Source organism: Drosophila ficusphila, unplaced genomic scaffold, assembly GCF_018152265.1.
Source record: "Drosophila ficusphila isolate 14025-0441.05 unplaced genomic scaffold, ASM1815226v1 contig_286, whole genome shotgun sequence".
Lineage (NCBI taxonomy): Eukaryota > Metazoa > Arthropoda > Insecta > Diptera > Drosophilidae > Drosophila > Drosophila ficusphila.
In genome coordinates this window covers 9,880,290-9,904,249 of record NW_025064189.1, presented here as the reverse complement: position 1 = coordinate 9,904,249, position 23,960 = coordinate 9,880,290, and the positions used below count along the sequence as shown (strand labels likewise).

Here is a 23,960-nt window from a genome sequence, read left to right as displayed (position 1 = left end):
TTATATTCCGCTTTAAAATGTCGATTAACCTCTGGCGAAATCTGTTATCTTGACCGCATCTGTAGATGGCCAGCGGGCACTGGATTTATGTCACGGAAGTTAAAAAGGACTAAGGCGGCGTCCAAAATGGATTTCACTTCCCATTTGCATACTCGAGAGGCTCTCATATCGCCGGGTTTCTGGTTGTTAAGTGAGGGCTATTCTTGGCAGGAGTCTACTGCCAGCAGCTCGAGATCTTAAAGTCGGTTTTCCTCTGCTTAAGTCTGGCGGGAAATGCACAGCAGCAGTAAGGCATTTGCCATGTTTTTCCATCCGACATGAAAAGCGCAACAATCGCCTCCACACACAGGAATTTATATACAGTATATCGTACTGTGTATCGAGGGACTGGAGTTGTTGGCCAAGGGGAGGGAATTGTGGATTTTTGTGGGGCTTCCTTGCCGAGCATTTCCGTTGAATTATAAACATTTATTTCGCATCGCACTGCTCGGCTACTGTGGCAGTTGGCCCGAAAGCCCGGCGCTTGCCAATCCGATTCCGGAATGCGGTCACATAGAGATGGAAACGTGACGGACGGGATATTTGCCAATCTTTTGGATGTCCGCGCCATTTCTGGCTCTCCGACTTCGCAACGGAGCCAATTAAACAAAGTGCCTATGCAGCTAAAAACAGGGAGAAGCACACAGAAGAATCATGCCGCATGAGTTGCTATGTTTTTAATTGAAGTTTTCACTTTTACAAACCACGCATGACCAGCAGTTGCCTCGGAAAAACTTTTATTTATTTAGGATAACTAAACCAAACCCACTGTGAACCTTCGATTCATTATATTTACTGTGCACTTATGTTCACTAAATATAGTAGTAAGCTTTAAGAACGTTATTCCCATTCAAGTTACTTTAGTTGCTTTTATACTAAGCAAAACTAATCAAGTTATTCTTTTCAACATAGAGATTCTTAACAATACGCTTCGCCCCACTAAACCCGGTTTGCATTATGTTCGCCAACTTTTGTGCAGTCTCCACGATTTTGATCGTCCTGCGCATTTTCCTCTCGACTTTTCAACTATTTGCGTATATGAAGTGTTTACCGCAACTGGCAGCACACGCAAAAGGATAAGTAGAACTTTTCACGCAAAGAACGTGACCATTTTCATGTCTACGGGTTCTGTAGTTTCGCTTTTCTTGTCGGTGACTTAGCGCTTAAGTTGGTATTATTCCAAGCTGGGGACAACAAAAAATTGTTTTGGAACTACCGAACATCCGAACACTGTTATGTTTCAGGGCAAGAACAACAAACACTCGGCAAAAACTCAATCAATCATACGGGAATTTTTGCTTTTCAATATTTTCATGCTTCATCCATCCTCATGTTTTAATAACACAACTGTTTCCCCCACTGTAGTTATACTATTTGAACTTTTCGATTGCCAAATTGTTTTTTTCTGTGCACCCACACAGCTGCGGACAGCGTCATCGTCTGCGTTGCCTTGTATTGCATTTTTGTTGTATTTCGGAGTCCTCGCAGCTGCACTTTGTAAATGTCAGGCAAAGGGACTTCTGTGCGTGGGCAAAGGACGGGATATCGAGCCAAAAAGGTTATGCGGCGCCACATGACATTTGGCAACGCATGCGAACGGGTCCTGCGGCGTCCCAAAGATTTCTCCTATTTGAATACCCATAAATTATGAGCGGCAGACGAGCTGATAAAAAGCGGAGCTACATGCGGAGGCTTCTTCGGCTTACTTAATCGATTACTTTGCATTAACCTACAAGATTCTGTACTTCATCGAACAATGCAACGATGCTCTTTAAGCTTAACCAAATCAAGGCCAATATCCCATTTTCCGCTTTACAGGCCTCTTTGAGACTTAACACCTCTCGTAACACGATTCATCGAATTCCCCTCAAACACATAACTCTGCATTTACTGTCGCACCCACATTGGCCGCTCTGCCCTTTAAATTTGAACCCTAGGCCTCCGAATCGATTCCTTGTTGCTCTTTATGGGTGACAATTTATCAGGCAGACCCGAAAAAGGGAAACCCTCGGAACTATAAAAACACAAATCGATTGTGTGGAATGCAAAAATAATTTGCAAATCAAAGATTGATGCAGAAGAGCAGGCGGCAGAGGAAAAACAAATTCCAACCGAACATTGCGTATCCGCAGCGTTGTCGTCGCCGTAGTCGAGAGTTGATGACATGACCAACAAATCGTAAATTCGATAAAAGGAAATTAGAAGGAAAGGCATGCCAGGACAAAAAGGGAAACTCGGGGAAGGGAAAGGCGTGCGCGGGATTTTCCATTTGTTTGTCTTCAAGGCAAATTTAATTCAGCTATGAATAAGAAATTCTGCACAGCCATATGGAAATTGAAATCCAAATCTGCCGCTTCGATGTTTGCGAATTACGAGGCGTGTTACGCCATAAATTGATTATCTGGAGTGTGTTATTCCTTGCTTCGATTAAGCTGAATCACGTAGCCGATATTACTCAAGTTTTATCAGTAAATTATGAGTGGAGTCTAGACCTTGTCCTCTAACTCGCACTTTAATCGAGGGAGGCAATCCACTGTTGATTTGCACGAATATTAGTTGCCCGAACTCCTTGACCATTAATTGAAATTGTTGAAATGTGTGAAATATCTGAAATTATAATCTCTCTTCTGCCAAGATTCCCGGCGATGGGCAATTAAAACTTTATTTATTGCAAAGCCGTAAGAGAAATGCAGCGAACAACTTCGCAGTTGTCTAAAAGCCTTGGGCGGAAGCTTTTAAACTCAGCGGAAAATGCTCTGAGTCACAAGGGGGCCTCAAGATAAAAGAAGCTGAGCACAAACAAAGCGAAGGTAAAATACTGATTTATTTCCTCCCCGCCTCCGTTGGTGTTTTTAATACTTACGTAAAACATTCTGCTGCGCCATCTTCGACAGAAACTCAATTAATGAGAATACCACAGGATAACGAAAAGATTAAAAGCTATTACAATCAAAGCGAAGATGGAAAAAGTCAACAGGAAAATGTGAAAGAAAAGTAACAAGGTTGGTAATTAGGGATTTATAGAGTGAAAGCGGAGGTAAATAATGGAGATACTCCTAACTTCGAATCCATTTTTAGTATACAAGATATTTGCTACCCCCAATGTATAATACAACGCGCAGAACTCAAAAGTAATTAAAAGCAGATGATGTTGCAATCATAAGGCGATGAAAAACTATTCTACGCATCCGACCCAACAGATTGCTGGGCAGAAAGATAAAAATCCAATTCAAAACGACCTTCCATCGGGGCAGCTCTGCCAGCAGAAAGCTTTAAGATCGTAAAATTTTACAGCTTCGGTAATTGCGAAATAGTTCGGCATAACACGGGGTGTTTTGTATAGGTACAGAGTCTTTCCATATATTGCAGCTACACCGAGAGCCCTACCATATATCCAAACACCTATCCATAAAAGATGCCGGGTAGATTTTATTGAGACATTATCAGGCGAAATAAACGGGGACAATTTCCCGAAAATTGGGGACTGGGCCGAGAGTCAGTTTTATGAATGCCATTTTGACAGGAGACGACAGCAAAAGGCGTTACAAATTGCCGGGCGGGGCGTGGCAATGGGCATAGTTTTTGGCCTGCCTTCGGTCCTGTAATGAATGGAAATATATGAGCGATAACCAAGCACTCGGAAAAATGTCTACCTCTTTCTTAAATATTAACTAGATCAGCAAAGTGGTTCCCAAAAGGGTGTTCACGTGCAAATATTGGCTCTTTAAATGTTTATATATATTGCTTTCTCCAACTATTGCAACAATTTTATATCTTTTTCGTACCCTTCAAGTCGAACTTTTCTTTATAGTGTTTCTGCGTGGGTCCTCGGAATTGCCTTTTATAGCTCATAACCCACTGCACTGAAATCGGTGAATGGAGAGCATTTGTGTGCGATTTTACCGATTTATCATCTGCAAGGGCTCAACTTTATTTGCCCCGCTTGCCTGCCCAATTAATTGAGCAATAAAATGCAAAAACCAAAACAAATTAAACAGGAATAAAAAGTTGCCTCCGCCAAAATATCTGTCGCGGTTAAAGTCGCTGTCTCGTGACACTTCGATCCGCAGAGAGCAGGAGCTGAAGTGAAAGAAATTCATAAATAAACATTTGTCCTACGCAAACAGCGAGTTTTCCATTGAGCCATTAGAAAATGGAGCTGGGTGGCGGTGCAAGTGGGTGGCTTTCGGTTGGCTGGGAGCGTTTTGGAGGTGTCAAGGGCGCGATAGCCTGTTGACAGCCTGAAAAGCGGAAATGGAGTGAGCGACGGTTCGCTCCACTCTTCCTTTCGTGTTTATGCAGAATTTAATTTCGAGCACTTGCTCAAATATTAGCTGCTAGAAATTCAGCTGTGCATAGTTCGGAAACTAGAACACGGTTCCCCTTCGCTTGGTGTGAACTTAAGAGTATAAACTCACGCACTAGACTTCTTAAAGCAAAACAAACCACGTTCTTACTTTACATTTAATAGCTCCAATTAAATTGGCTGCCTTTTTTGAACAATAAGGAACGAATAGGAAAAGGACAGATAGCTAACGTGTATATTTGAGAGCCATATGACATATCGTCTTTTAATGCTAATCAGTACTATGCACTCAGGAATATTCACAAAAGTATTCACTAATTGCAAACAGTAGTACTCCAAGAAAGGGTATATCAATGATCCTGTCACTGAGTATATGCACTCGTTAGATTAGAAGGGCGCATTCGCTAGGTTTGGAGGGAGTTTTGGATAGGGTAAGGGATATGGTGCACTCGCTATGTTAAGTGGTTGCATCGGAGGGCGCACTCGGTAGGATTGGATGAATGTATTTGCTAACATCCCCATCAACGTTAACATGGTTGGAAAACAGAATGACCGGAGACACCAACCATGGATTTCGGGGTTTAAGAAGACGCGTGCGAGGGCTGGACAACAAGCCAGAAATTTTTGTGTGTGTGCGACGTCGGTTTTTTCGTCGTCGCGATTTTTTAAATAAACTGGAGGCATTCGCAAATAGTCTAAGTTTAATTGACCAGGAATTTGTGCATAATGTCGGTTGTGACATCCAGCTGTTTGTGAAGAAGCGCCTGAGTTGTGGGTAAGAAAACGGCTGTGAAAAGAACACTTTAGAACGTTTTGCCACGAGAATATCGAAGTGCGTAGGTGTGTGTGAGTGCGAGTGTGTGCGTGTGTTGTCCCTGATTGTATGAGAGAGGGAGAGAGAAGTAAATTGCCCCCAGCCCCCTCTGGACATAACATCCAAAAACAACAAATACGATGCGCAAGACAGAGAGGGAGAGACCTGCAAGTCCCGTTACAACAATCGTAATACGGAAATGTGCAACAGAGAAAAACAACAACAATGAAAGAAGTAGTACGAGTTTGTGGGCCTTTCGTGTGCAGATACCAGTTTTTCATTGTTTTTTTCTGCACAACTTTGAGTTTTCCCAACTGCAAATGTGATTTTCCGCATTGCAGTTGCGCCAACTAACACCATTTTTTTGGGGCTTCGTGCTCTTGCGCTCTTTTGCATTCGGCCCGCGTTTAATAAACAATTAATCGCCGCGCAATAACAACCGCAAGCGCCGCATAGAAATTTCAGTTTTTAATATTACAACACCGTTACGTAATATCGCTTACAAGTCGTGCTTCGTTTCGACTTTGTTTTTATTTTCTTGGGGTTGCCTCCTCTGCTTCCTCTTCTATGTGAGAATTCCCAACAACCTGTTAGCGATCGGTTCTAATTGGATTTTTTCAACTTCGTGTATACCGGTTCATAATATGTGTTTCACGTTTTAACAACATAAACACTACACTAAAGTTGTTTTTTTATCTTACAATTGTGTTCTATACCCAGAATTGGACACAAATAATTTGGTCTGGTATGTTTTTGATTCGCCCAATTAGCGTTAATGGAATTCCCGCATAAACGGCCCATCACAAATGCAAACACACACTTCTGATAAAGCGACCGATCGGTTTTGATCGAGAGTTTCTTAACCTTTTCTGTCCCTCTTTCACAGCGTTCTTCTTTTTCCACCTGTGGGCAATTACCGCCGTTATCTCATCCATCAAACATGTGAGAAATACCGCCAGCAGTACGATCTGTTCACCTTTTCAGTGGGCCAAGGGCCGCAGCGCCGTACCGTCCTTTGCTTTCGCAACCAGCTCCTCGATCCAAGCGGTTTTGAGGCGTAAGTAATGGTTTTTTATATAATGAGTACATCCTGTTAAATAAATAAGAAAAAAAAATACCTTTTATAAAGATTAACTAATTGTGTTAAAAAATCTACAATTAACAGTCGCAAGCAGCAGCAACAAAGGGAAAAGGAGAGAGAGCGGCGCCAGCCAACGCGTGGGAGGGAGCGGGATAGAGAGAGGGAGACAGCGAAGAGCTGGAGGAGCAACAACAATTCACAACAACAGGTTACAAACGGCAGAAGCAGCAGCGCCAGCAGGAAAAACATAACGGAGCTCTGTAAGATGGGCGTTAAGAAGCATATCGGCGAATCACCATGTGAGTAAAAGTAAATAATAATAGACTACGCAAATAAACAAAGGCAGGCTATGTTTTTTAAATTTCGGCGCGAAGCGTTTTTGCATTTGAATTAAGCAAGCGGCCATAAATTAAAATGTTTGCAAAAACGCAAAAGATGCGAAACAAAGAAATCAAAATATTAATGAGAATGGGTAAACAATACGAAGACGGGAATACACTGTCAACATGTTAGAAAACAAAAAAAAGATCGTCGTTCTGTACTAATTCTTTATTTAGTTAATTTATTGCTTTGGACACTAGAAGGCATTTAAAACAGTTTTGTATGAGTTAAGTATTGATTAAAAATCGATATTAACGCAATATAATTATAGAGACCTTCAAAATATACCTCCAATCAACTTTTATAATTACTCTCAATATAAGGGTATTTAGTTAATAATATAATTTAAGTAAAATTACTCAAATAACCAGATGCCAGCTGAGCGGCGCAGGCAGCGCGTCGACCGTTCATTCAAGGTCGCCCTCTTTCTCGAGCTGATTTTTGGTGCTGTTGCATCACACCTTGCCCGACCGCACTTCGCTCCACTTCAGTTCGCCTCATGCAGGTAAACGCTCAGCTGATAGACCGCTGCGCACGCTCACTCCGCCTCCCCTTTCCCGCTTGGGATCCACCTGCCAAGTTCGTGTTGACATTCACGAACATCGGGCACAAAGCAGGCCGTGTAAAATTGGGTCGACATAAGTGAATTTTTTTAATTTATAATATGCCGAATCCGTTGCTTCACCTTAGTCTCTATTTTTTTAAGTTGCTTTGTGCATTTGCCAACTTTTGTTTATAACATTCTGCTCAACTCGCGATCTTTATTTATAAATGGAATTTGTTTTAGAGTAACCCACAGTATTGTATCTTTGGAAGTATATAATTTTTTTATCTGTATCTTTTAGTAAGCAAATCGAACTCGGTGGATTTATACAGACCGCCAGCCTTGAGGAACAACAATAGCAATAACAACAACAGCAGTAGTGAGGAAGCAGGTGCAGCGAACGAAGCAATAACAACAATTAACTCAACAACTATAGCTGCAGGCACGGCAATAGCTATAGCTACAAATCCTACCTCTAAAGAATCCCCAAACAGGTATACAATACATACCATATGGCTAATCGACTGCGTTGTATCTTAGAAACTGACGAAATTCTGTCGTGAGCTAATCGATTGCCTTGCTTTGTTCCATCCACTTATTGCTACCTGTGTTTTGCTCCGCTCTTTCGCAGCAGAGAGCAACAGGCGGACGGCTCAGCAGCTGCGACCCGTCGCGAACGCCGTCCCGATCGAGCGGTTTATGTGCCAAGGGCACGGCGCAGCCAGACTACACCACCGACCACAACAACAACATCGATAGCGACAGCAGCACAACCGCCAGCGGCTACGGAAACGGTTACAACAGCGGACTCGCCGCCAGTTGCAGATACAAACTCAAGTAAGGCGGACGATCAGCAGCAGTCCAAGTCAAAGAAATCGAAATCGCACCGCAGAGAACGAGGCAAGAAATCAACAGCTATATCTGCATCTATAGCAGCAGATAACGCCACTGTACTCGTTATAGCGGGGACTGAAAACGATACTCAACCAAACCAAGAGAACCGACCGGCCAAGCCAGCGGACTGTGATAAAGAGGTGGGTGCTCGAAGGCAATCAAAACTTACCAAAATTAGGGCGCCCTCGCTGCCTTAAAGTTGTTAGTTAACACACTGACCCGTCCATCCTAATCCATAGTTTGTCTATCCACAGATCATGAGTGGCTCCCAGCGTACAAAGCCAAGCAATGGCAACAAATCAGCCAGCAGCGGCAAATCCCAGGCATCTCCACCACTGCGCATCGAGGATGTGGTGGTATCTAGGACTCCAAACGGTGAAGAGGCGGCCAAATGTGATAACGATGTGCGCGAACTGCAGCGAGCCTCAAAGGTATGGTATAACAATGTCAAAACGTAGAGGCGAACTAATTTTCGCTTCCATCGCAGGAAATCAATCGCAGCAATCGTCGCATCATGAAACAAACCTTCGTCTCGGATGTGCTGGAGATCCCCGAAAAGATCGAGGCAGCGGCACCCAAGGCGATCCAATCCCCTCAAGCAGAAGCCACAGAGAAACCACCTGCAGACAGCACCACCGAAGATGATGACGAGGAGGACGAAGATGACTGGGAAAACATGTTTGACGAGAGCGGCGACTGTCTGGATCCCAAGATTCTCCAAGAACTGAGTGAATCTGTGGGCAAATGCAAAATCGAGCTGCCCAAAATGGACTACAGCGTGAGTAGCCTATCTTTAGTAATATTTCGCTAGGATAAACACATTTGTTATTGAATCTTTAAGGTGTTTCACATCAAACAACAGCTGCTCAACGAGGAAGAGTTTCCCCACGTCCTGGAGGTGTCCAATTTTCCAGTAGAGTTCAAAACACCCGATCTGCTCATGCTTTTCGCACAGTACAAGGGCAGCGGCTTCGACATCAAGTGGGTGGACGACACCCATGCTCTGGCTGTGTTTAGCAGTTCCCGCATCGGTGAGTGGCGCAGATTGTAATCATAAATTGAATGTGTAATGAAGTGTATGGCTGTTATCTACAGCTGCTGAAGTGCTGACAATGGGACATCCCTTTGTGAAGTTGAAGCCACTGGCGGAGGCCACGCTCGAGTCCCGACTGAAGGCGAAGAAGGCCGGAGCCGTTTCGCTACAGCCGTATCGCCAGCGACCGGAAACATGCACGGCTTTGGCCCGGCGTCTTGTGTCCGGCGCATTGGGGGTCAAACTGCCCACGGCGCCGCAGGAGCGGGAGAACGAGAGGCGAGTACTACGCGAAGCCAAAGGTGAGTAGAGTCGAGTTCACTGTTGTTAGAGTTGAAAAAGTAGTTGGGAAAATTCTTTGAAGAGTTTTCAATGTGCTCATTTTTAACTACTTTATAAAGGCAACTGTTACGCACGATTTTATTTTATATGTAAATTAAATTTTTATTTACAGAACGCAAACTGTTAGCTGCCAAACAGCGGGACGAGGTCTGGGAGAGCTAGACCGCGGCCTCGGAAGAAGGCAAGGTGCATTTTTCTCAACCCATCAATAATACTGCAACAGCAACATAAAGATCAACAAAAACCACTATCACTACCAACCATTAACGCCCACAACAAAAAAATTTCTCAATCAAAGCTAATGCATGCTAAGCAATGTACTTTAAATGTTCGCTTTTTGTGCAATTAACACAGATTTTTGCTCAATTTGTTGTAGTTTTTAGAGGATGCATGATAGTGATGTAATGCATATTATATCAGTTAGGCCATAAGAGAGAAATATCTATATTTATTGGTATTAGCAAGTAAACATGCATAGATACATATGTACGTGTTGTTTTAACTCCAGGCGTAAACCTTAATTTTTAAGCGCGAGCAATTTATATATTGATATATATTTTAATAAAGTTTATAGAATAAGTGAGACAAACTGATGACGGTTTTTAAATTGATTATTGAACATTTCAGATACGATTTTGTGTGATGCTAATATTTATTAGTCACAAAATTTTACTATATTCTTGACGCTTTAAATTACATATTTGGCCGCCAAGTTCATAACTTCATTTGAATAATTGTTTGCTAATTTATGTGTGCTGGCAACGTCCGTACTTCCTGGGCAGTGTGACCAAAGAGGCATGGCGGTATTTTAGACTGCGACTGTCACACTAATGCCGGCAGAAGAGTTTGTTGTTAAAATTAAACAAACGGAGTTAATTATAGCGCTTTAAAGGTAACAGCTGTGCGAACTTGTGTCTGTTCAATGAACTTTTAATTGTTAAGCCACTATAAATAAATGTAAATGGATAACCAGTGAATCGCAGAAGCATTGAAATCCTAGTTATGCCTTTGTCAAGTATTTATTTAAGCAGTTACACGCTGACAACTATAAAATATATTACCAGTGAATGAAACTGATAAGCTTATCTTTACGGAAGCGCAGCAACAATAAATCGGTTCGTTCTACCAAAATCAATTGAAGTTCTGAAAATTGAAATACAATTTTTGACTGCGTGGCTGCAAGTTGTGGGCGTGTTTCTTTTTTGAATATGTGAGTACAGTGAAGACAGACTAAAATAGATTCAATAACTACTCGGGACCCTTCTCTTCGTTTCTCGACTGCTAATCCATTGGAAAAGATAATAAGTTATAAAATAGAAATATTCATTTTTTTAATAAAATATAAAGTATTAGTATTAGTTAATAAATATAGAAGTTAAAGTGGCGTCAATAACAATATTGGTTGCGTGTCATAAAAACCGTATAAACCGAATCTAATAAGTGTAATATATACGTGGATCTCGTTTCAGCCCAGTCATGAACCAGTACTTATCTATCCTACTGCTATCCGCAGTGATTGTTGGAGCTGCTAAGCCAGACGATAGTGAATCGTGTTATTCCTACGCTGGCGGATCCGTTTATCCCGATCAGCCGAAGGGTGACCATCAGCTGCAGTTCACCAAGGCAGTTAGTAAGTAGTAAACTATCATTTAATATAGACAGCCCGCTATCATAGTTAACTCTTTTATTACCTCCTCTTTGGCAGTTTCCAAGCCAGCCCCGCAGTTCGAGGGAACCGCTGTTGTTAATAAGGAGATTGTGAAGCTATCGCTATCCCAGTACCTGGGAAAATATGTGGTGCTTCTATTTTACCCATTGGACTTGTAAGTGCATCAAACCCAAAAGATATTTCCATATCAAAGCTATTGGTTTCAAAACATAAACAACCTTTTGCATTTCAGTACCTTCGTCTGTCCCACGGAGATCATAGCCTTCTCGGACCGCATTGCCGAATTCAAGAAGATCAAGACGGAGGTAATCGGCGTTAGTGTGGACTCACACTTCACCCACTTGGCCTGGATAAACACTCCGCGAAAAGAGGGCGGCCTTGGCAGCGTGAAGATCCCTCTGCTCTCCGATCTGACACACAAGATCAGCAAGGACTACGGGGTCTATCTGGAGGACAGTGGTCACGCTCTGCGTGGGCTCTTCATCATCGACCAAGCTGGAGTGCTGCGTCAGATCACCATGAACGATCTGCCAGTTGGACGGTCTGTGGACGAGACTATTCGCCTGGTACAGGCCTTCCAGTATACGGATACCCACGGAGAGGTTTGCCCAGCGGGTTGGCGGCCAGGTGCCGATACGGTAAGTTTTAAAAATACATAAATTCAAGAATTTGGCCTTAAAAACAATGTTTTCAATTGAATTCTATATAAATACCCTACAAACTTATATTCCAGATCGTTCCAAACCCTGAGGAAAAAACCAAGTACTTTGCCAAGAATAACTAAGGATAGATGCGCTCGAGATTTTACTCTGAGCGGTTAAGCCCAGTTACATTCCAAATGTCCAAAACTGAACCACATTTACATCGAACAACGTGCCCAACGCTTGAGTCCTTTGTACAAAAGTCTGCATTGCCACCGATTGCAAATGGTTGGCATTTGTCTTGTATAAAATATAGTTTGTTTATTTTACAGCATAACTGAGAGATAAATAAATTGATGAAGTACATGTATAAGTGATGCTAATCATGGGGCGCCACAAGAAATCGACCAGCAGTATCAAATTGCCGATTGTGGCCACAATAATGGATAACAATTCGATTGCGATTAGTTTCATACAAAAATATATGTATGTATAATGTAATAGGTAATAGTAAATTAGTAAGGTACGCCATGGTTGCAGTTAAGTAGTCCTGTGCTCCGATCTTTGGGTAAAACAAAGCTAATTATGTCGAGGTATAAAAATCGTGGAAACGGGGCGGGGCGACGACAATATTAACTAGGACGTCATAAGGCACTCGTTCTCGTCTGTTTTCCGTGTGTACACATTAGTCAGAATTCAGTTGTGTGCTACGTTGTTGTGCGTTTTAAATGCCAAAAACCCAGGCTCATATAAACGAAGGTGCAACTCCATTGCAGTTCAAAATTGTGCGGGCAGATTCCTTTGCTGCAGAGATTCTAAGTTGATCAAAGCGTTGCATTGTTCAGATTCCCGGAAATGTTAATCAAATAAAGGGTTAAAAAATTCTTAAGGCTACAACGAAGCAATTCGTTGAAAAAAGCAGTCGGCATTAATAATGTCTGGGTGTTTGTTCATTCGATCCCTTGTCAAGCTTATTGCTCGAAGAACAGTGAGTCCTATAATAAATTTGTAAATATATTTAAAAATGCTTCCGTGTTGTTTTTTATATACTCACAATCAAAAAGAGCGCTGCAAATACGAGTGCTTTCATGCGAACATCTAGATTCAGGGGGAAGGTGATGCTAAAGTAGTCCGCATCGGTGAACATCTCCCTACCCAGTCCAGACCATTGTTTGCTTATTTTGCCGATCTCCTCGTTATTGGCGCTCAATACCTGCAAAACGGGGGGAAAATGAGAAATGTTTGTGTTTCGCATTAATCGCAACGGAATTCGCATTCGCACACAGAGTTTGCAGTATCGGAATTAATTGACTGGTTCGGGACAGTCAAGCATAGCGATCCATGACGTCACTGTCTCGGACTTCAGTATATGAACCGCTCTACATGGTGCTTAACACAGAGGCGGTTAGTTAAATAAGACAATAAGTCTGTTATAAAAATTAAATAGAACAAAAAGTACTGCTGCTACAAATAATTGAATGTGGGAGCCTGGCATTGTTCATTAAGAATAGCAGATTAATTATCTGGTTAATGCTGAGTTCGTTCAATATTGCTGCTATTTAGCTGACCGCCGTTGTGTGTGTATACTTGTTTGAATATGCGAATCGAAATCGAGACAGACGAATAACCACTTGTTGGCCGCGCACTGACCTTGAAGTTGGAATCGCTAAAGCACTTCCATGGGCAGATGGGTCCCTCAATTCGCAGGACGGTGTCGCCGAAGGTGTTCTTGATGTTAAACTGGGGTCGCAAGAAGCTGCAGACCTGCTCCACGCTTCCGATCACCTGGCCCGGCGGAGCCGACACCTCTACAGTGTGCATACAACTGGGGAAGCAGCAGAATAGACTGCACCTAAACGGCCGGTTCAGGTGGAGCACCTCGTTTTGAAAGTTGTCCAGAATCTTGATCTCGAAGGGACGACTGCCGCCGAGCACGTTCCGGGAGCAGCAGTCGCTCTCCTCATAGGCGAAGTAGACGTTCTGTCCCAGCGAGTTCTTTACCTTGAAGCGGTTTTTCGTCTCGAAGCCGGTGATTGCCTCTAAAGCTTCGACCTTCTGCGCCACAAGCAGCTGGTCCAGGGCGGTCAGGTATTCGAGGCCCTGGGGGCAGTTGGGCATGCCCACGGGTATCGACATCCAATTGTCTGCAACGGGGCGTAGTTCCAGATTAGCTTTTTATATGATATAGGCTATATGCATTAGCAATGAAAATAAGCATAGGTACACCAGCGGTCAGGCCGATGGCACTAAGTACTCGGGCGTCATATTACATATACCTAAAAAAATTAACTTAAAAAGAACCTGTTGTTTATGTATATCTGCAAAAAAAAAAAATTATGTACATTTCAGCGTATTTTAATCGCTGTTTCAACTAAATTCTTATCATAAGTGATGTTAAAGGCCTGTTAACTTGTTTGGCGTTAATATTTACGAATCACTTTGTAAAGCTTTGTTGATTTATTATTTAAGGAACTTTACATTTCGGATTATTTGTTTATTGGTTAGTTGGTTTTAAAGAAAGTAACAAAAAAGATTTCGAAAATTATATCACAAGTGCTAAAGTCTTGACCGCTGCTGTCCAAATGTCAAGAAGATTCAGCTTTTTTGCTCGCGCCCACACACACAGACGCGCGCATCTCACTGAGTCCATTTGTGTGATGGAATTTATCCGTGGGACTAATCCATATGCGTTATAAATACGCACCAACTCCATTGGCGTTTCCGGGTGTCACTGATTGCGGCTGACGAATAACGGTATCGTCCTGCGGCGCGTTCTGCGGCACCACCTTGTATTCGCTCATTTGCATCATATTCTTTCGGAATTAAAATTAACGCTTTCAAAGGATCTGATTCTGGAACCGTTCACAACAATAATCGCAGTGTTGCCGCGTTGTGAACGCTGAAAATAACTACGTTGTACAAATAAGCAAATACTTAAACATTTTGGTATTAAGTTCCTCCGCGGCAGCTGGTATATTTTCGACTTCCACCTGCGGACACACTGCGGCCATGATTGTGATAAGGGAGCCATAAAAAGCTGAGCAAAAAATCCCCAAAACATGCTGCTTGGCAGCCGAATCTCCAGTCAAAATGAGCGAATCTCTTGATAAGACCACCAGCCCGAGTTCGGCCGGCTCGCGGGCCACGCCCCCGGGGGCGGAGGAGGATCGGGACGAGGGCCACGACGTCAGCGACACCTTTTACACGAGCCAGCGCAAAAAGGGCAGTCACGTTTTCCGGGTTCGCCTGGACGCCACGGGATTCACCTTGCAGCGGGAGTCACCGGGCGGCAGCATCGTCAAGGAGCAGCGGGTACGGATCGGTGACATAGTGGGAGCTCGCTGCATGCGGCCCAAAAAGAGCCGACGTTTGGTGATGTCGGGAGCCTGTGCCTGCAGCTCCGGCAACCCCAATTCGCCGGCTATCTCAGCTTCCGGGGACCACCATCGATCGGCCACAACGCCCAGCAAATGTAGCGCAAACAGCAGGGAGAACCTTCCCTCCGATGGCGGCGACGTCAGCGCTTTTCTCTACGTCTTCGCTTATGTCCTGAAGAAAAGGAGCCTACGGTCGGAGCTGCACCGCGAGCGAACGGTACTGACCCTGCGATTCAGGTCCTTCGACACCTTCGAGGACAACATGCGGGAAGCAGACCGATGGTACAGGTCCCTACGCTGGCAGCTGCACCGCACGCTGGAGGATATCTTTGTGGCTCCTGCAACAGATGAGCGGCGCCGCAGGATCCTGGTTCTGCTTAATCCGAAATCCGGCTCAGGCGACGCCCGCGAGGTTTTTAATATGCACGTGACCCCAGTGCTCAACGAGGCCGAGGTGCCCTACGACTTGTACGTGACCAAACATTCCAATTTTGCGATCGAGTTCATGAGCACAAAGTGCCTGGATGCCTGGTGCTGCGTGGTGGCCGTTGGCGGAGATGGCCTCTTCCACGAGATAATCAACGGCCTGCTGCAGCGGCAGGACTGGGCCCACGTCCTGCCTCACTTGGCCCTCGGCATTATTCCGTGCGGTTCCGGCAACGGACTGGCCAGGTCCATTGCCCACTGTTACAAGTAAGTTTCCTTCCATTATTTCAATAAATCATCACATTTCTAATAGTAACATCAACAATCAATCCGTGACACCTATCTTGTTGAATAAATAAATAATCCATAAGGGTAATCAACTTTCGATGTTGTTAAATGGTAATTGGAAACGTACCTTTAACGAGTGAAGTTGATTATAACACCTTTACCTGTTTCACACAGCCTTATTGATAAAAGCTTAAATTTCAAAAACTACAAATAATTAACTTTTTAATCCGGTGCCTTTCTCCACTAGTGAACCGTACTTCACCAAGCCAGTGCTTGGTGCTGCTTTGACCGTGATCAGTGGTCGCAGCTCTCCGATGGACGTAGTCCGCGTGCAGCTGCAGAGCCGCTCCGTCTACTCCTTCCTATCCATCGGATGGGGCTTGATTTCGGACGTGGACATCGAGAGCGAGCGCATCCGGTTGTTGGGCTACCAGCGCTTCACCATCTGGACGCTGTACCGCCTGGTCAATCTGCGCACTTACAACGGTCGCATCAGTTACCTGCTGACGGAGGAGCAGGGCTCCTCGAGCCACAGCCACAGCGGCTACGCTGGCCAGCGGAGGATACAGAGCAGTCGAAGCTGCAACACGCACGTCGATCTGCTGACGGGGGCGGTGCCCAGCTACCATTCCAGTGCCGAGTACCTGCCTCAGGAGTTCGCGGACGTCATTTCCCTGGAGACGTCCGTCAACCAGTCGTTCCGATCGAGGTGCGACAGCTGGCTGTCGGGGGGCTCGCGACGCAGCTTTTACTATTCCATATCGGAGAGCATCTACCACAGTCTGGCGGACGAGAGCGAGTTCACCGGCCTGGCTGCCGCCTCGCTGGAGAACAGGCAGCAGAATTATGGGCCCACGAGCGAACTTCCCGACCTGGACGAACCGCTGCCCGAGGACCAGGGCTGGCTGGTGGAGGAGGGCGAGTTTATCATGATGCACGCCGTTTATCAGACGCATCTGGGCATCGACTGCCACTTTGCGCCCAAGGCTCGACTGAACGACGGAACCATCTACCTGATTCTCATCCGCGCCGGCATCAGTCGGCCGCACCTGCTGAGCTTCCTCTACAACATGAGCTCCGGCACCCATCTGCCGGAGGTGAGCACCGAGTGGGTAAAGGTGCTGCCGGTGCGAGCCTTTCGCCTGGAGCCACTCGACAATCACGGCATCATCACTGTCGACGGGGAGCGAGTCGAGTTCGGGCCTCTTCAAGCAGAGGTCCTGCCGGGCATAGCCCGTGTCATGGTGCCCAACTAGGAGAACCACTCCCCGTGGGACGAAGACCTTTAAGCAATAGAAATCTCAACTTAGGAATCTCTGCATTTGTAATACTTAGGGCCTCAGACGGCCGAGATGACGTTATGCATTCTTCGAATTTTGGTTTTTCTGTTTCTATGTGGCTTGCTTCTGCCAACCAATTAAGTATTGTTAACGTTTTTTATCAAATCTGCAGTTATGTACGAAGTATTACCATGTATAAAAAGATATATGCCAGAAAAAGTAAACCTTTCGATTTTTGTATCTCAACTGTTTTAAATAGTCAAAAAGTATGAAACTCAAAAGGTTTATTGTGTGTGATTTGGGAACTGCGAATCAAAGTTTCACATAAATTGGAAGTATTACAACATTAAAAAAAAATTCTTAAAAGTTAATTATATACTACTTTCCCAGTTCTCTTTAAAACGACATAAATATAATCTTGAATGAATTTACTTTTTAAGAAATTTAGCAACATTTAGAAAAGCAAAGAATACCTTGAAAATTTGTGAGGCGTATTGAAATCGAGTGAATAAAATAATTGAGCTTAGAATCAGTTTAAAATTTGATTATAAAAATAGGGACAAGTTGAATTTAAGCTAAATGTAACGGTCGTTCGAATTAACGTAATCATAACGGTGTTTTTCAACGATTCTCCTCTGGTCACACTAGTCCAAATGAGAAAAAACAAATCCGTTCCATTTGCGAAAAAAAACATTTCAGAGGAAAAATATTAAGCTCCGCTTGCATTTCGCATAGTGTCAGCACATTCCGTTCGCAGTCCGAGGCTCTCTGGAACGAAGGCACTTATTATACCCCATCTGAAATCGATTTAAGTCCTACAATATGTCATCTGAGGAGCTGGCGCCAATTAACGAACAGGACTTCAAGGATCTGAAGGACCGCATGAAATTGATTGTGGAGGCCGATCCGAAGCAATATCATAACGACTTCTCACTGCGACGATATCTTCGTGCCTTTAAAACCACAGATGACGCATTTCAGGTGACACATTCGCAAATAAAAACTGAAATTAAGTGGAGTATTAAAAAGCCCACTTTTAATTTTGTTTTACAATGTCTTTATCTAGTCTTTTTGTTTACCATGTCTTTATCCAGACTTTTGATTTTATTGAGTTCAATTCTATTTCACTTCTTCAGAAAATCCAGTTACTTAATAATAATCCACTTAAAAAATCCGCACATAATCTTTTCGAAAATACGCTTAATTATTCCAATACTATATTAAACTTTTGGTTTTTGCGTTAATGAAATTAAAATAACCCGAAATATTTTAACCCAAGGCCATTCTGAAGACAAACAAGTGGCGTGAGACGTACGGAGTGGAGAAGTTGGGCGAGATGGACCGCAGCCAGCTGGAGAAGAAGGCCCGTCTGCTGCGCCACCGCGACTGCATTGGCCGTCCGGTGATTTACATTCCGGCCAAGAACCATAGCTCTGAGCGGGACATCGATGAGCTGACCCGCTTCATCGTCTATAATCTGGAGGAGGCGTGCAAGAAGTGCTTTGAGGAGGTCACTGACCGCCTCTGCATCGTCTTCGACCTGGCGGAGTTCAGCACCGGTTGCATGGATTACCAGCTTGTCCAAAACCTTATTTGGTTGCTGGGAAAGCACTTCCCGGAGCGCCTGGGCGTCTGTTTGATCATTAATTCGCCTGGTATTTTTTCCACAATCTGGCCGGCCATTCGTGTGCTTTTGGACGACAATACCGCCAAAAAGGTGAAATTTGTGGCGGATGAAGTGGAACTGTGCCAGTACCTTATTCCGGACATCCTGCCAACAGACATGTAAGGGTGCCCTTACGCCTAAAGCTCCAGTTGGCGTAGACATATCTCCAAAGAGAACCGAAACCAGTACCTAAGTTTGCAAGAAGGCTTCTGAGAGCTTTTATCTAGTGCAGTACTCTATAAATCGATGTTTAACAAGTTGATTGTAAAATGTATTTTATTGGACACACACTATTAGTACAATGCTAACTATTTTAGATAAAGGTTTATCTTGTATGTGTAGTATCTATATACCTGAATTCGTACCTATGTATACACACATTATATATGCAAGTGGCTATGTGTACAGCAAATAAAGTTGTAAAAGAATAGTCGTTAAGATTATATGGGTGATTATTCACGGCACACGTGAACAATCAGGGCGATGTAGCTCTATATTTAGCGGGCCTATCGTATCGGCAATGATAAAAATCATAATCCATTGTCTTATCAGAAGGCTGTTATTGTTTTGTCGATTTAAAACTTGCGCAGATTAGGGCTGGCACATCATAAAGCACTTTTGTGCGTTTGTCAACACTTTTTTTAGATGCCGAAACTTTGCTTTTTTTAGCTATGCACAAAATATTAACAAATATTCTTAATTCGCCCTGGTATAATACAAATGTTTACAAACAATGATTGTTTCTAATGATCATAAGAACTCACTTTCCCGTAAATTTAGCCAAATTAAATTCTTAAAAAATTTAAAAACCTATTTGTTCGCATTTTTTGTGGGGGCGCCCAAAATTTCGGAGCCCCGGGCCGCGGCCCCGTCGGCCCTGCCCTTAATCCGTCCCTGATTGTAACACGTAAATCGTATTTATTACAAAATATCGCACTTTTAATAAATAAAATCCTAGGCCATGTTTCGGCTACTTTCAAGCTAGTTGATCATTATCTGGGCGAGAAACAAAAACAAAAGTCGGGCACTTGACTTGATAAGGAAATCTGAATCGCGCACTATGAGGCCTCGTCGAAACAATAACAATTCCAGCGGCAGTAGCGAAATGGATAAGTCGATCCGCCAGTTCGGAGTAACAGCGTCCAGAAGACAGTGATCGTCGAAGTGTGCGCTGGGAAAGATGTCGGGGTCTCCAGAAAAAGCAACCAAGTCGGAAGAGCCGCCCAAAAATTTGGGATCATCGAAGGACACAGGATCGGGATTACCTGTTTACATCCTCGCTCTGGATGTAGGCACCACCTGCGTGAGGAGCTTCGTTTTAGATGATCGGTGTGTTGTGAGGGGATCGGCGGTGGATGCAGTAAGTGATTCGATCTTCAAGCGACCCACGGTGCAAAGTTAATTAACTATTCGACCTTTGGTGCAATTAGGTAGAGCTACTGAACCCTCAGCCCGGCTATTTTGAAATCGAACCGGAGATCTTGTGGCGCAAAATTGTGAACGTTATAACGCTGGCGGTAAAGGGTGAGTTCAAAGCTTATAAAAGAACAGGTTTAACTTTATATAAGTTAATAAAACCATAGGTAAATGGGAATGCCTTAGAACAGTGTTTCCCAAACTTGTCGGGACCGCGACCCATCTACACAAAAAATTTCAAGATTTATATGGCAATTAGTACCCACCAAAAATCTAAACGCGACCCACCAGTGGGTCGCGACCCACACTTAGGGAAATACTGCCTTAGAACACATAAACTTATCTTTTTTATTAGCCACTTATATTAATTGAGCCTTTTATTCAATTTTAGATGCCCAGCTTTCGCCCTCGGACATCTCGTGCCTGACCATTTCCACTCAGCGCTGCACTTTTCTAACCTGGAATCACCGAACTGGCGAGTACTACCACAACTTTGTTACCTGGAAAGACCTGCGCGCCGATAAGCTGGTGAACGAATGGAACACTAGTTGGACGAAGAGCTCCATGAACTGGGTCTCGTACGCCTTGTTTCTGCTCACACGCCAGTCGCGATTCCTTGCCGGAAGTGTCCTTAAACTGATGAATGGCCAGGTCACCCCACGCCTTCTCTTCGAGGTAATGCACAATAAGAAACTGCGCCAGGCTTTGGTCCAAAAAAAGGCACGTGTGGAGCTGCTGGACTCGTGGATCCTGCACAAACTGAGAACAGGGAACAGCAGGGACAAAGATGTGGAGCACATAACCGATGTTACCTCAAGTACAGCGACGGGATTATACGACCCCTTCACGCTCAGTTGGTCGCCGCTAATAAGCTGGCTCTTTGGCATCAATGTAAGTCGCAGATACCCTCATGCTATGATACGATAACTTCTCATGTCTTGTTACCCATTCCAGTCGAAAATTCTGCCACGAGTGGTGGACAACGGTTACAAGGGTTTCGGGAACGTGCATCCCACTGCCTTGGGTCCGGATTGGGCCAATACGAACATCCCCATTGCTGCCTCTCTGAGTGACCAAACGGCCGCCATGTGGGGCTCTCAGTGCTTCAAAAAGAATGACGTTAAGGTCACCATGGGCACTGGAGCCTTCTTAAATCTGATCACGGGCGATCGATGTCGTGCAGCGATCTCTGGCATGTACCCACTGGTTGCCTGGCAGCTAAAGAACCCAGGCAACAACCAGGGAGCCATCTACTGTATCGAGGGAGCGTCCCATGACTTCGGCACCGTGGTCTCGTGGGCGCAATCCTGCGAACTCTTCGAGAATCCAGCGGACACATCGGATATTGCAGAATCCGTCACGGACACAAATGGTGTGTTCTTCATGCCCGCCTTCAGTGGCCTGGGGGTGAGTGGTCCCATCAGATAAAGCTAGTTCGCAAGTGGAGCTGATCCCTATCTTATCTTTGACAGCCCCCGGTAAACGACTATCGGTCAGCAAGCGGCTTCATTGGCCTTAGTCCGTCCACCAGCAAGGCACACATGGTGCGCGCCCTGCTCGAGAGTATAGTCTTTCGTCTGGTGCAACTGATCGAGGCCGCTGAAAAGGAAACCTCGCAGAAGCTTCAGATGATTAGGTAAGCTGGTAATACATCTTAAAAAAAACCGCAGCAGATTAAGAAGTTTTTAATTACAATTTTCGTTAAAAGCTGATACTAAAAGAAGTCATTAATCCTAAATTGCCCAAAACATTACTCACTGAATGCTAAATTGTTACTAGCTTTATGACCTCAAAGACTTCTATTAGGTTGTCACCGAATTAAATAGGAAGAGATTTTGCAAACGTTATTAATATAAACAATTTATTCCAGAGTTGATGGCGGCGTCTCCCGCAACGACTTTGTCTGCCAATTTCTGGCCGATCTCAGCGGGCTGAATGTGGAGCGGGCCCAGAACACGGAAAGCAGCATTATGGGCGCCACGTTCATGGCGGGCATTAACCACGGCATCTGGAACAGTGTAGAGGATCTTAAGTGTTTCCGAATAGTGGAGCGGGTCTTTCAACCGCGGCCCAAGGAGTTTGACTCAATATCAAGCAGGATGGAAAAGTGGGTGCAAACAATCGACCGCTTTAGTGACTGGTACTAGTACAAACTGTTGTATTGTACACTTTACTGTTTTGTATTTGTTACGCGCTAAAGTCATTAAATACTTAGAATACTAGAAGAAGTAGGAATAGAAAAATGCTGCGTTTGTCAGTCTCTCAGTTAAAGCGCTGCTGGAAGTTCTGCTGCGGGTTGAACATCATCTGCTGCTGCTGCTGCTGTTGTTGCTGCTGCTGTTGCTGCTGCTGCTGGTGATGGAAGTCCTGCTGGTTCCCAGTTCCGGACAATCTCACCCTCTTAGCATTTGGCTCGGCGTTCATTTGCTGCTGCTGCTGTTGTTGTTGCTGCTGCTGCTGCTGCTGTTGCTGCTGTTGACGCTTGTTGTCCGACTTGTCCTCCTGGTCGTCGTCGGTAAGGAACTCCCGCTTGGGATATGGAATGGGGCAGCCGGCGAAAACGTCCTGCGTGGGAAGCGGCTCCTCCTGGAAGTACTGGTCCTGCATGGCTTGCTCGGAGGTGATCCGCTTGTTGGGGTCCATCAGCAGCAGCTTCTGTAGCAAGTGGAAGGCCTTGCTGTCCGGCTTGATCTTGTGCCTCTCCATGTACTTGGCCAGTGAACAGGTGGAATACGTCGAGCGCTTAAAGTCCTTGGTAAGTGTGTGGTGCTCGGGCATTTTCTTGATGTCCTCCCAATCCTTGTCCTGCGGAAAGCCCATCACGTTGAAGATTCGGTCCAGCTGATCGTGGTGATACGGATTGCTGGTCTTGATGTCCTCTTGCCGGCAGTGGAAGATGGGCTCCGAGGTTAAGAGTTCGGCAAAGATGCAACCAATGGCCCAGATGTCAATGGCTTTAGTGTAGTGACGGGCACCAAGCAGCAGTTCAGGGGCACGGTACCAAAAGGTGACCACCACGGGGTCCAAATCGGCCAGAGGCTTTAGAGGGGCATTGAACAGACGGGCGAAGCCCATGTCGGCAATCTTGACGCGACCGCGCTCATTGCCGTCGCCCATCACCAGGATATTAGCTGGCTTCAGATCGCGATGCAGCACCCAATTGCTGTGCAGGTAGTGAATGCCATCTAAGATTTGGTACAGCAGACTTTTTACCATTCCGCGCGGCACCACCACCTGCTTCTTGGTTGCCTTGGCCGCCCGGTGGAACTTGATGATGTGCCAAAGATCGTGCTCAGCGTAGTCGATTAGCAGAAACACCTTCCGATCGTTGTGCGAAAGAAACACCCGGATGAGAGTAATCACATTCTGGTGCTTCAGTTCGCGCAGCAAAGCTATTTCTCGGCAAGCAGACATGGACAACCCAGTGCCGTCGATCTGCTTCAGGGCATATTCCTTTCCGTCACTGGATGATAGGGAAATAAGGAACATCTCGGATTTTCAGCACTAGATCACCAACTCACCTTGTCTCCTTCCACTTAGCCTTGTAGACGTGGCCGTAGGTGCCGCGTCCTACCTTGCAACCCTCGTAGTTAAAAAGGTCCTCCACTTTTGTACGCTCTATCTGCGTTTTCATCTTGAAATCGTAATCCATTTTGTATAAAATTCGCGAATTGGCTAACAAAATTGTTTATAAATCCTGATGCCGCTAGTCAGCTGTTCACCGATAACCGATAATAAGCGATAAAGAGCGCCGAGTAGTGTT

General features: G+C 44.7%; 7 protein-coding genes across 11 annotated transcripts; 5 read left to right on the top strand and 2 right to left on the bottom strand.

Annotated features, from left to right (window-relative positions):
- The first annotated feature begins 4,954 nt into the window (after positions 1 to 4,954).
- On the top strand, positions 4,955 to 10,023 carry LOC108099111 (R3H and coiled-coil domain-containing protein 1). 3 transcript variants are annotated; one of them, XM_017202438.2, is made up of 10 exons: positions 4,955 to 5,120; positions 6,046 to 6,216; positions 6,325 to 6,539; positions 7,467 to 7,659; positions 7,800 to 8,199; positions 8,314 to 8,490; positions 8,547 to 8,837; positions 8,901 to 9,090; positions 9,155 to 9,394; positions 9,547 to 10,023. In XM_017202438.2, the coding sequence occupies exons 3-10, from the start codon at positions 6,506 to 6,508 to the stop codon at positions 9,594 to 9,596; spliced, it is 1,575 nt and encodes a 524-aa protein (XP_017057927.1). In that variant the 5' UTR covers positions 4,955 to 5,120; positions 6,046 to 6,216; positions 6,325 to 6,505; the 3' UTR covers positions 9,597 to 10,023. The 3 variants fall into 3 exon arrangements, with proteins under 3 accessions (XP_017057927.1, XP_017057926.1, XP_017057925.1); XM_017202437.2 differs by having other exon boundaries at positions 7,797 to 8,199; XM_017202436.2 differs by lacking the exons at positions 4,955 to 5,120; positions 6,046 to 6,216 and having other exon boundaries at positions 6,397 to 6,539; positions 7,797 to 8,065; positions 8,129 to 8,199.
- Positions 10,024 to 10,209: 186 nt separating this feature from the next.
- LOC108099113 (peroxiredoxin-2) lies at positions 10,210 to 12,110 on the top strand. Of its 3 annotated transcripts, none has more exons than XM_017202442.1 (5): positions 10,210 to 10,326; positions 10,904 to 11,064; positions 11,140 to 11,257; positions 11,336 to 11,741; positions 11,837 to 12,110. In XM_017202442.1, exons 2-5 carry the CDS (start codon positions 10,911 to 10,913, stop codon positions 11,885 to 11,887), a joined length of 729 nt encoding a protein of 242 aa, XP_017057931.1. In that variant the 5' UTR covers positions 10,210 to 10,326; positions 10,904 to 10,910; the 3' UTR covers positions 11,888 to 12,110. The 3 variants fall into 3 exon arrangements, with proteins under 3 accessions (XP_017057931.1, XP_017057932.1, XP_017057929.1); XM_017202443.1 differs by having other exon boundaries at positions 10,289 to 10,326; positions 10,909 to 11,064; XM_017202440.2 differs by lacking the exon at positions 10,210 to 10,326 and adding an exon at positions 10,371 to 10,644.
- On the bottom strand, positions 12,046 to 14,634 carry LOC108099112 (phospholipid scramblase 1). The gene is made up of 4 exons (XM_017202439.2): positions 14,449 to 14,634; positions 13,395 to 13,888; positions 12,799 to 12,957; positions 12,046 to 12,739 (listed from the first exon to the last, which is right to left on the bottom strand). The coding sequence occupies exons 1-4, from the start codon at positions 14,552 to 14,554 to the stop codon at positions 12,716 to 12,718; spliced, it is 783 nt and encodes a 260-aa protein (XP_017057928.1). The 5' UTR covers positions 14,555 to 14,634; the 3' UTR covers positions 12,046 to 12,715.
- Positions 14,635 to 14,727: 93 nt separating this feature from the next.
- LOC108099110 (sphingosine kinase 2) lies at positions 14,728 to 17,641 on the top strand. The gene is made up of 2 exons (XM_017202435.2): positions 14,728 to 15,814; positions 16,083 to 17,641. The coding sequence occupies exons 1-2, from the start codon at positions 14,835 to 14,837 to the stop codon at positions 17,089 to 17,091; spliced, it is 1,989 nt and encodes a 662-aa protein (XP_017057924.1). The 5' UTR covers positions 14,728 to 14,834; the 3' UTR covers positions 17,092 to 17,641.
- An 87-nt stretch (positions 17,642 to 17,728) lies between these two features.
- LOC108099114 (CRAL-TRIO domain-containing protein C3H8.02) lies at positions 17,729 to 19,211 on the top strand. The gene is made up of 2 exons (XM_017202444.2): positions 17,729 to 18,096; positions 18,395 to 19,211. Exons 1-2 carry the CDS (start codon positions 17,938 to 17,940, stop codon positions 18,902 to 18,904), a joined length of 669 nt encoding a protein of 222 aa, XP_017057933.1. The 5' UTR covers positions 17,729 to 17,937; the 3' UTR covers positions 18,905 to 19,211.
- Positions 19,212 to 19,770: 559 nt separating this feature from the next.
- LOC108099202 (putative glycerol kinase 5) lies at positions 19,771 to 22,344 on the top strand. The gene is made up of 6 exons (XM_017202577.2): positions 19,771 to 20,141; positions 20,212 to 20,305; positions 20,589 to 21,088; positions 21,152 to 21,604; positions 21,670 to 21,833; positions 22,068 to 22,344. The coding sequence occupies exons 1-6, from the start codon at positions 19,962 to 19,964 to the stop codon at positions 22,342 to 22,344; spliced, it is 1,668 nt and encodes a 555-aa protein (XP_017058066.1). The 5' UTR covers positions 19,771 to 19,961.
- Positions 22,345 to 22,449: 105 nt separating this feature from the next.
- Positions 22,450 to 23,933, bottom strand: LOC108099203 (cyclin-dependent kinase 8). Its single transcript, XM_017202578.2, has 2 exons — positions 23,719 to 23,933; positions 22,450 to 23,660 (listed from the first exon to the last, which is right to left on the bottom strand). Exons 1-2 carry the CDS (start codon positions 23,847 to 23,849, stop codon positions 22,460 to 22,462), a joined length of 1,332 nt encoding a protein of 443 aa, XP_017058067.1. The 5' UTR covers positions 23,850 to 23,933; the 3' UTR covers positions 22,450 to 22,459.
- Positions 23,934 to 23,960: the final 27 nt, after the last annotated feature.

Excerpts from the sequence above, each read along its gene's own strand:
- LOC108099112 (XM_017202439.2), bottom strand. The coding sequence starts at position 14,554 with ATGATGCAAATGAGCGAATACAAGGTGGTGCCGCAGAACGCGCCGCAG. Across the intron at positions 13,889-14,448 it reads CGGAAACGCCAATGGAGTTG|ACAATTGGATGTCGATACCC; the intron begins GTGCGTATTTAT and ends GCCCCGTTGCAG. Across the intron at positions 12,958-13,394 it reads TTAGCGATTCCAACTTCAAG|GTATTGAGCGCCAATAACGA; the intron begins GTCAGTGCGCGG and ends CCCGTTTTGCAG.
- LOC108099114 (XM_017202444.2), top strand. The coding sequence starts at position 17,938 with ATGTCATCTGAGGAGCTGGCGCCAATTAACGAACAGGACTTCAAGGAT. Across the intron at positions 18,097-18,394 it reads CCACAGATGACGCATTTCAG|GCCATTCTGAAGACAAACAA; the intron begins GTGACACATTCG and ends TTTTAACCCAAG.
- LOC108099111 (XM_017202437.2), top strand. The coding sequence starts at position 6,506 with ATGGGCGTTAAGAAGCATATCGGCGAATCACCAT. Across the intron at positions 7,660-7,796 it reads TCTAAAGAATCCCCAAACAG|CAGAGAGCAACAGGCGGACG; the intron begins GTATACAATACA and ends GCTCTTTCGCAG. Across the intron at positions 9,091-9,154 it reads GTTTAGCAGTTCCCGCATCG|CTGCTGAAGTGCTGACAATG; the intron begins GTGAGTGGCGCA and ends TGTTATCTACAG.
- LOC108099113 (XM_017202442.1), top strand. The coding sequence starts at position 10,911 with ATGAACCAGTACTTATCTATCCTACTGCTATCCGCAGTGATTGTTGGA. Across the intron at positions 11,258-11,335 it reads CTATTTTACCCATTGGACTT|TACCTTCGTCTGTCCCACGG; the intron begins GTAAGTGCATCA and ends TTTGCATTTCAG. Across the intron at positions 11,742-11,836 it reads GGCGGCCAGGTGCCGATACG|ATCGTTCCAAACCCTGAGGA; the intron begins GTAAGTTTTAAA and ends CTTATATTCCAG.
- LOC108099203 (XM_017202578.2), bottom strand. The coding sequence starts at position 23,849 with ATGGATTACGATTTCAAGATGAAAACGCAGATAGAGCGTACAAAAGTG. Across the intron at positions 23,661-23,718 it reads GCTAAGTGGAAGGAGACAAG|TGACGGAAAGGAATATGCCC; the intron begins GTGAGTTGGTGA and ends CCTATCATCCAG.
- LOC108099202 (XM_017202577.2), top strand. The coding sequence starts at position 19,962 with ATGTCGGGGTCTCCAGAAAAAGCAACCAAGTCGGAAGAGCCGCCCAAA. Across the intron at positions 21,605-21,669 it reads CCGCCTTCAGTGGCCTGGGG|CCCCCGGTAAACGACTATCG; the intron begins GTGAGTGGTCCC and ends TATCTTTGACAG. Across the intron at positions 21,834-22,067 it reads CAGAAGCTTCAGATGATTAG|AGTTGATGGCGGCGTCTCCC; the intron begins GTAAGCTGGTAA and ends AATTTATTCCAG.
- LOC108099110 (XM_017202435.2), top strand. The coding sequence starts at position 14,835 with ATGAGCGAATCTCTTGATAAGACCACCAGCCCGAGTTCGGCCGGCTCG. Across the intron at positions 15,815-16,082 it reads TCCATTGCCCACTGTTACAA|TGAACCGTACTTCACCAAGC; the intron begins GTAAGTTTCCTT and ends TTTCTCCACTAG.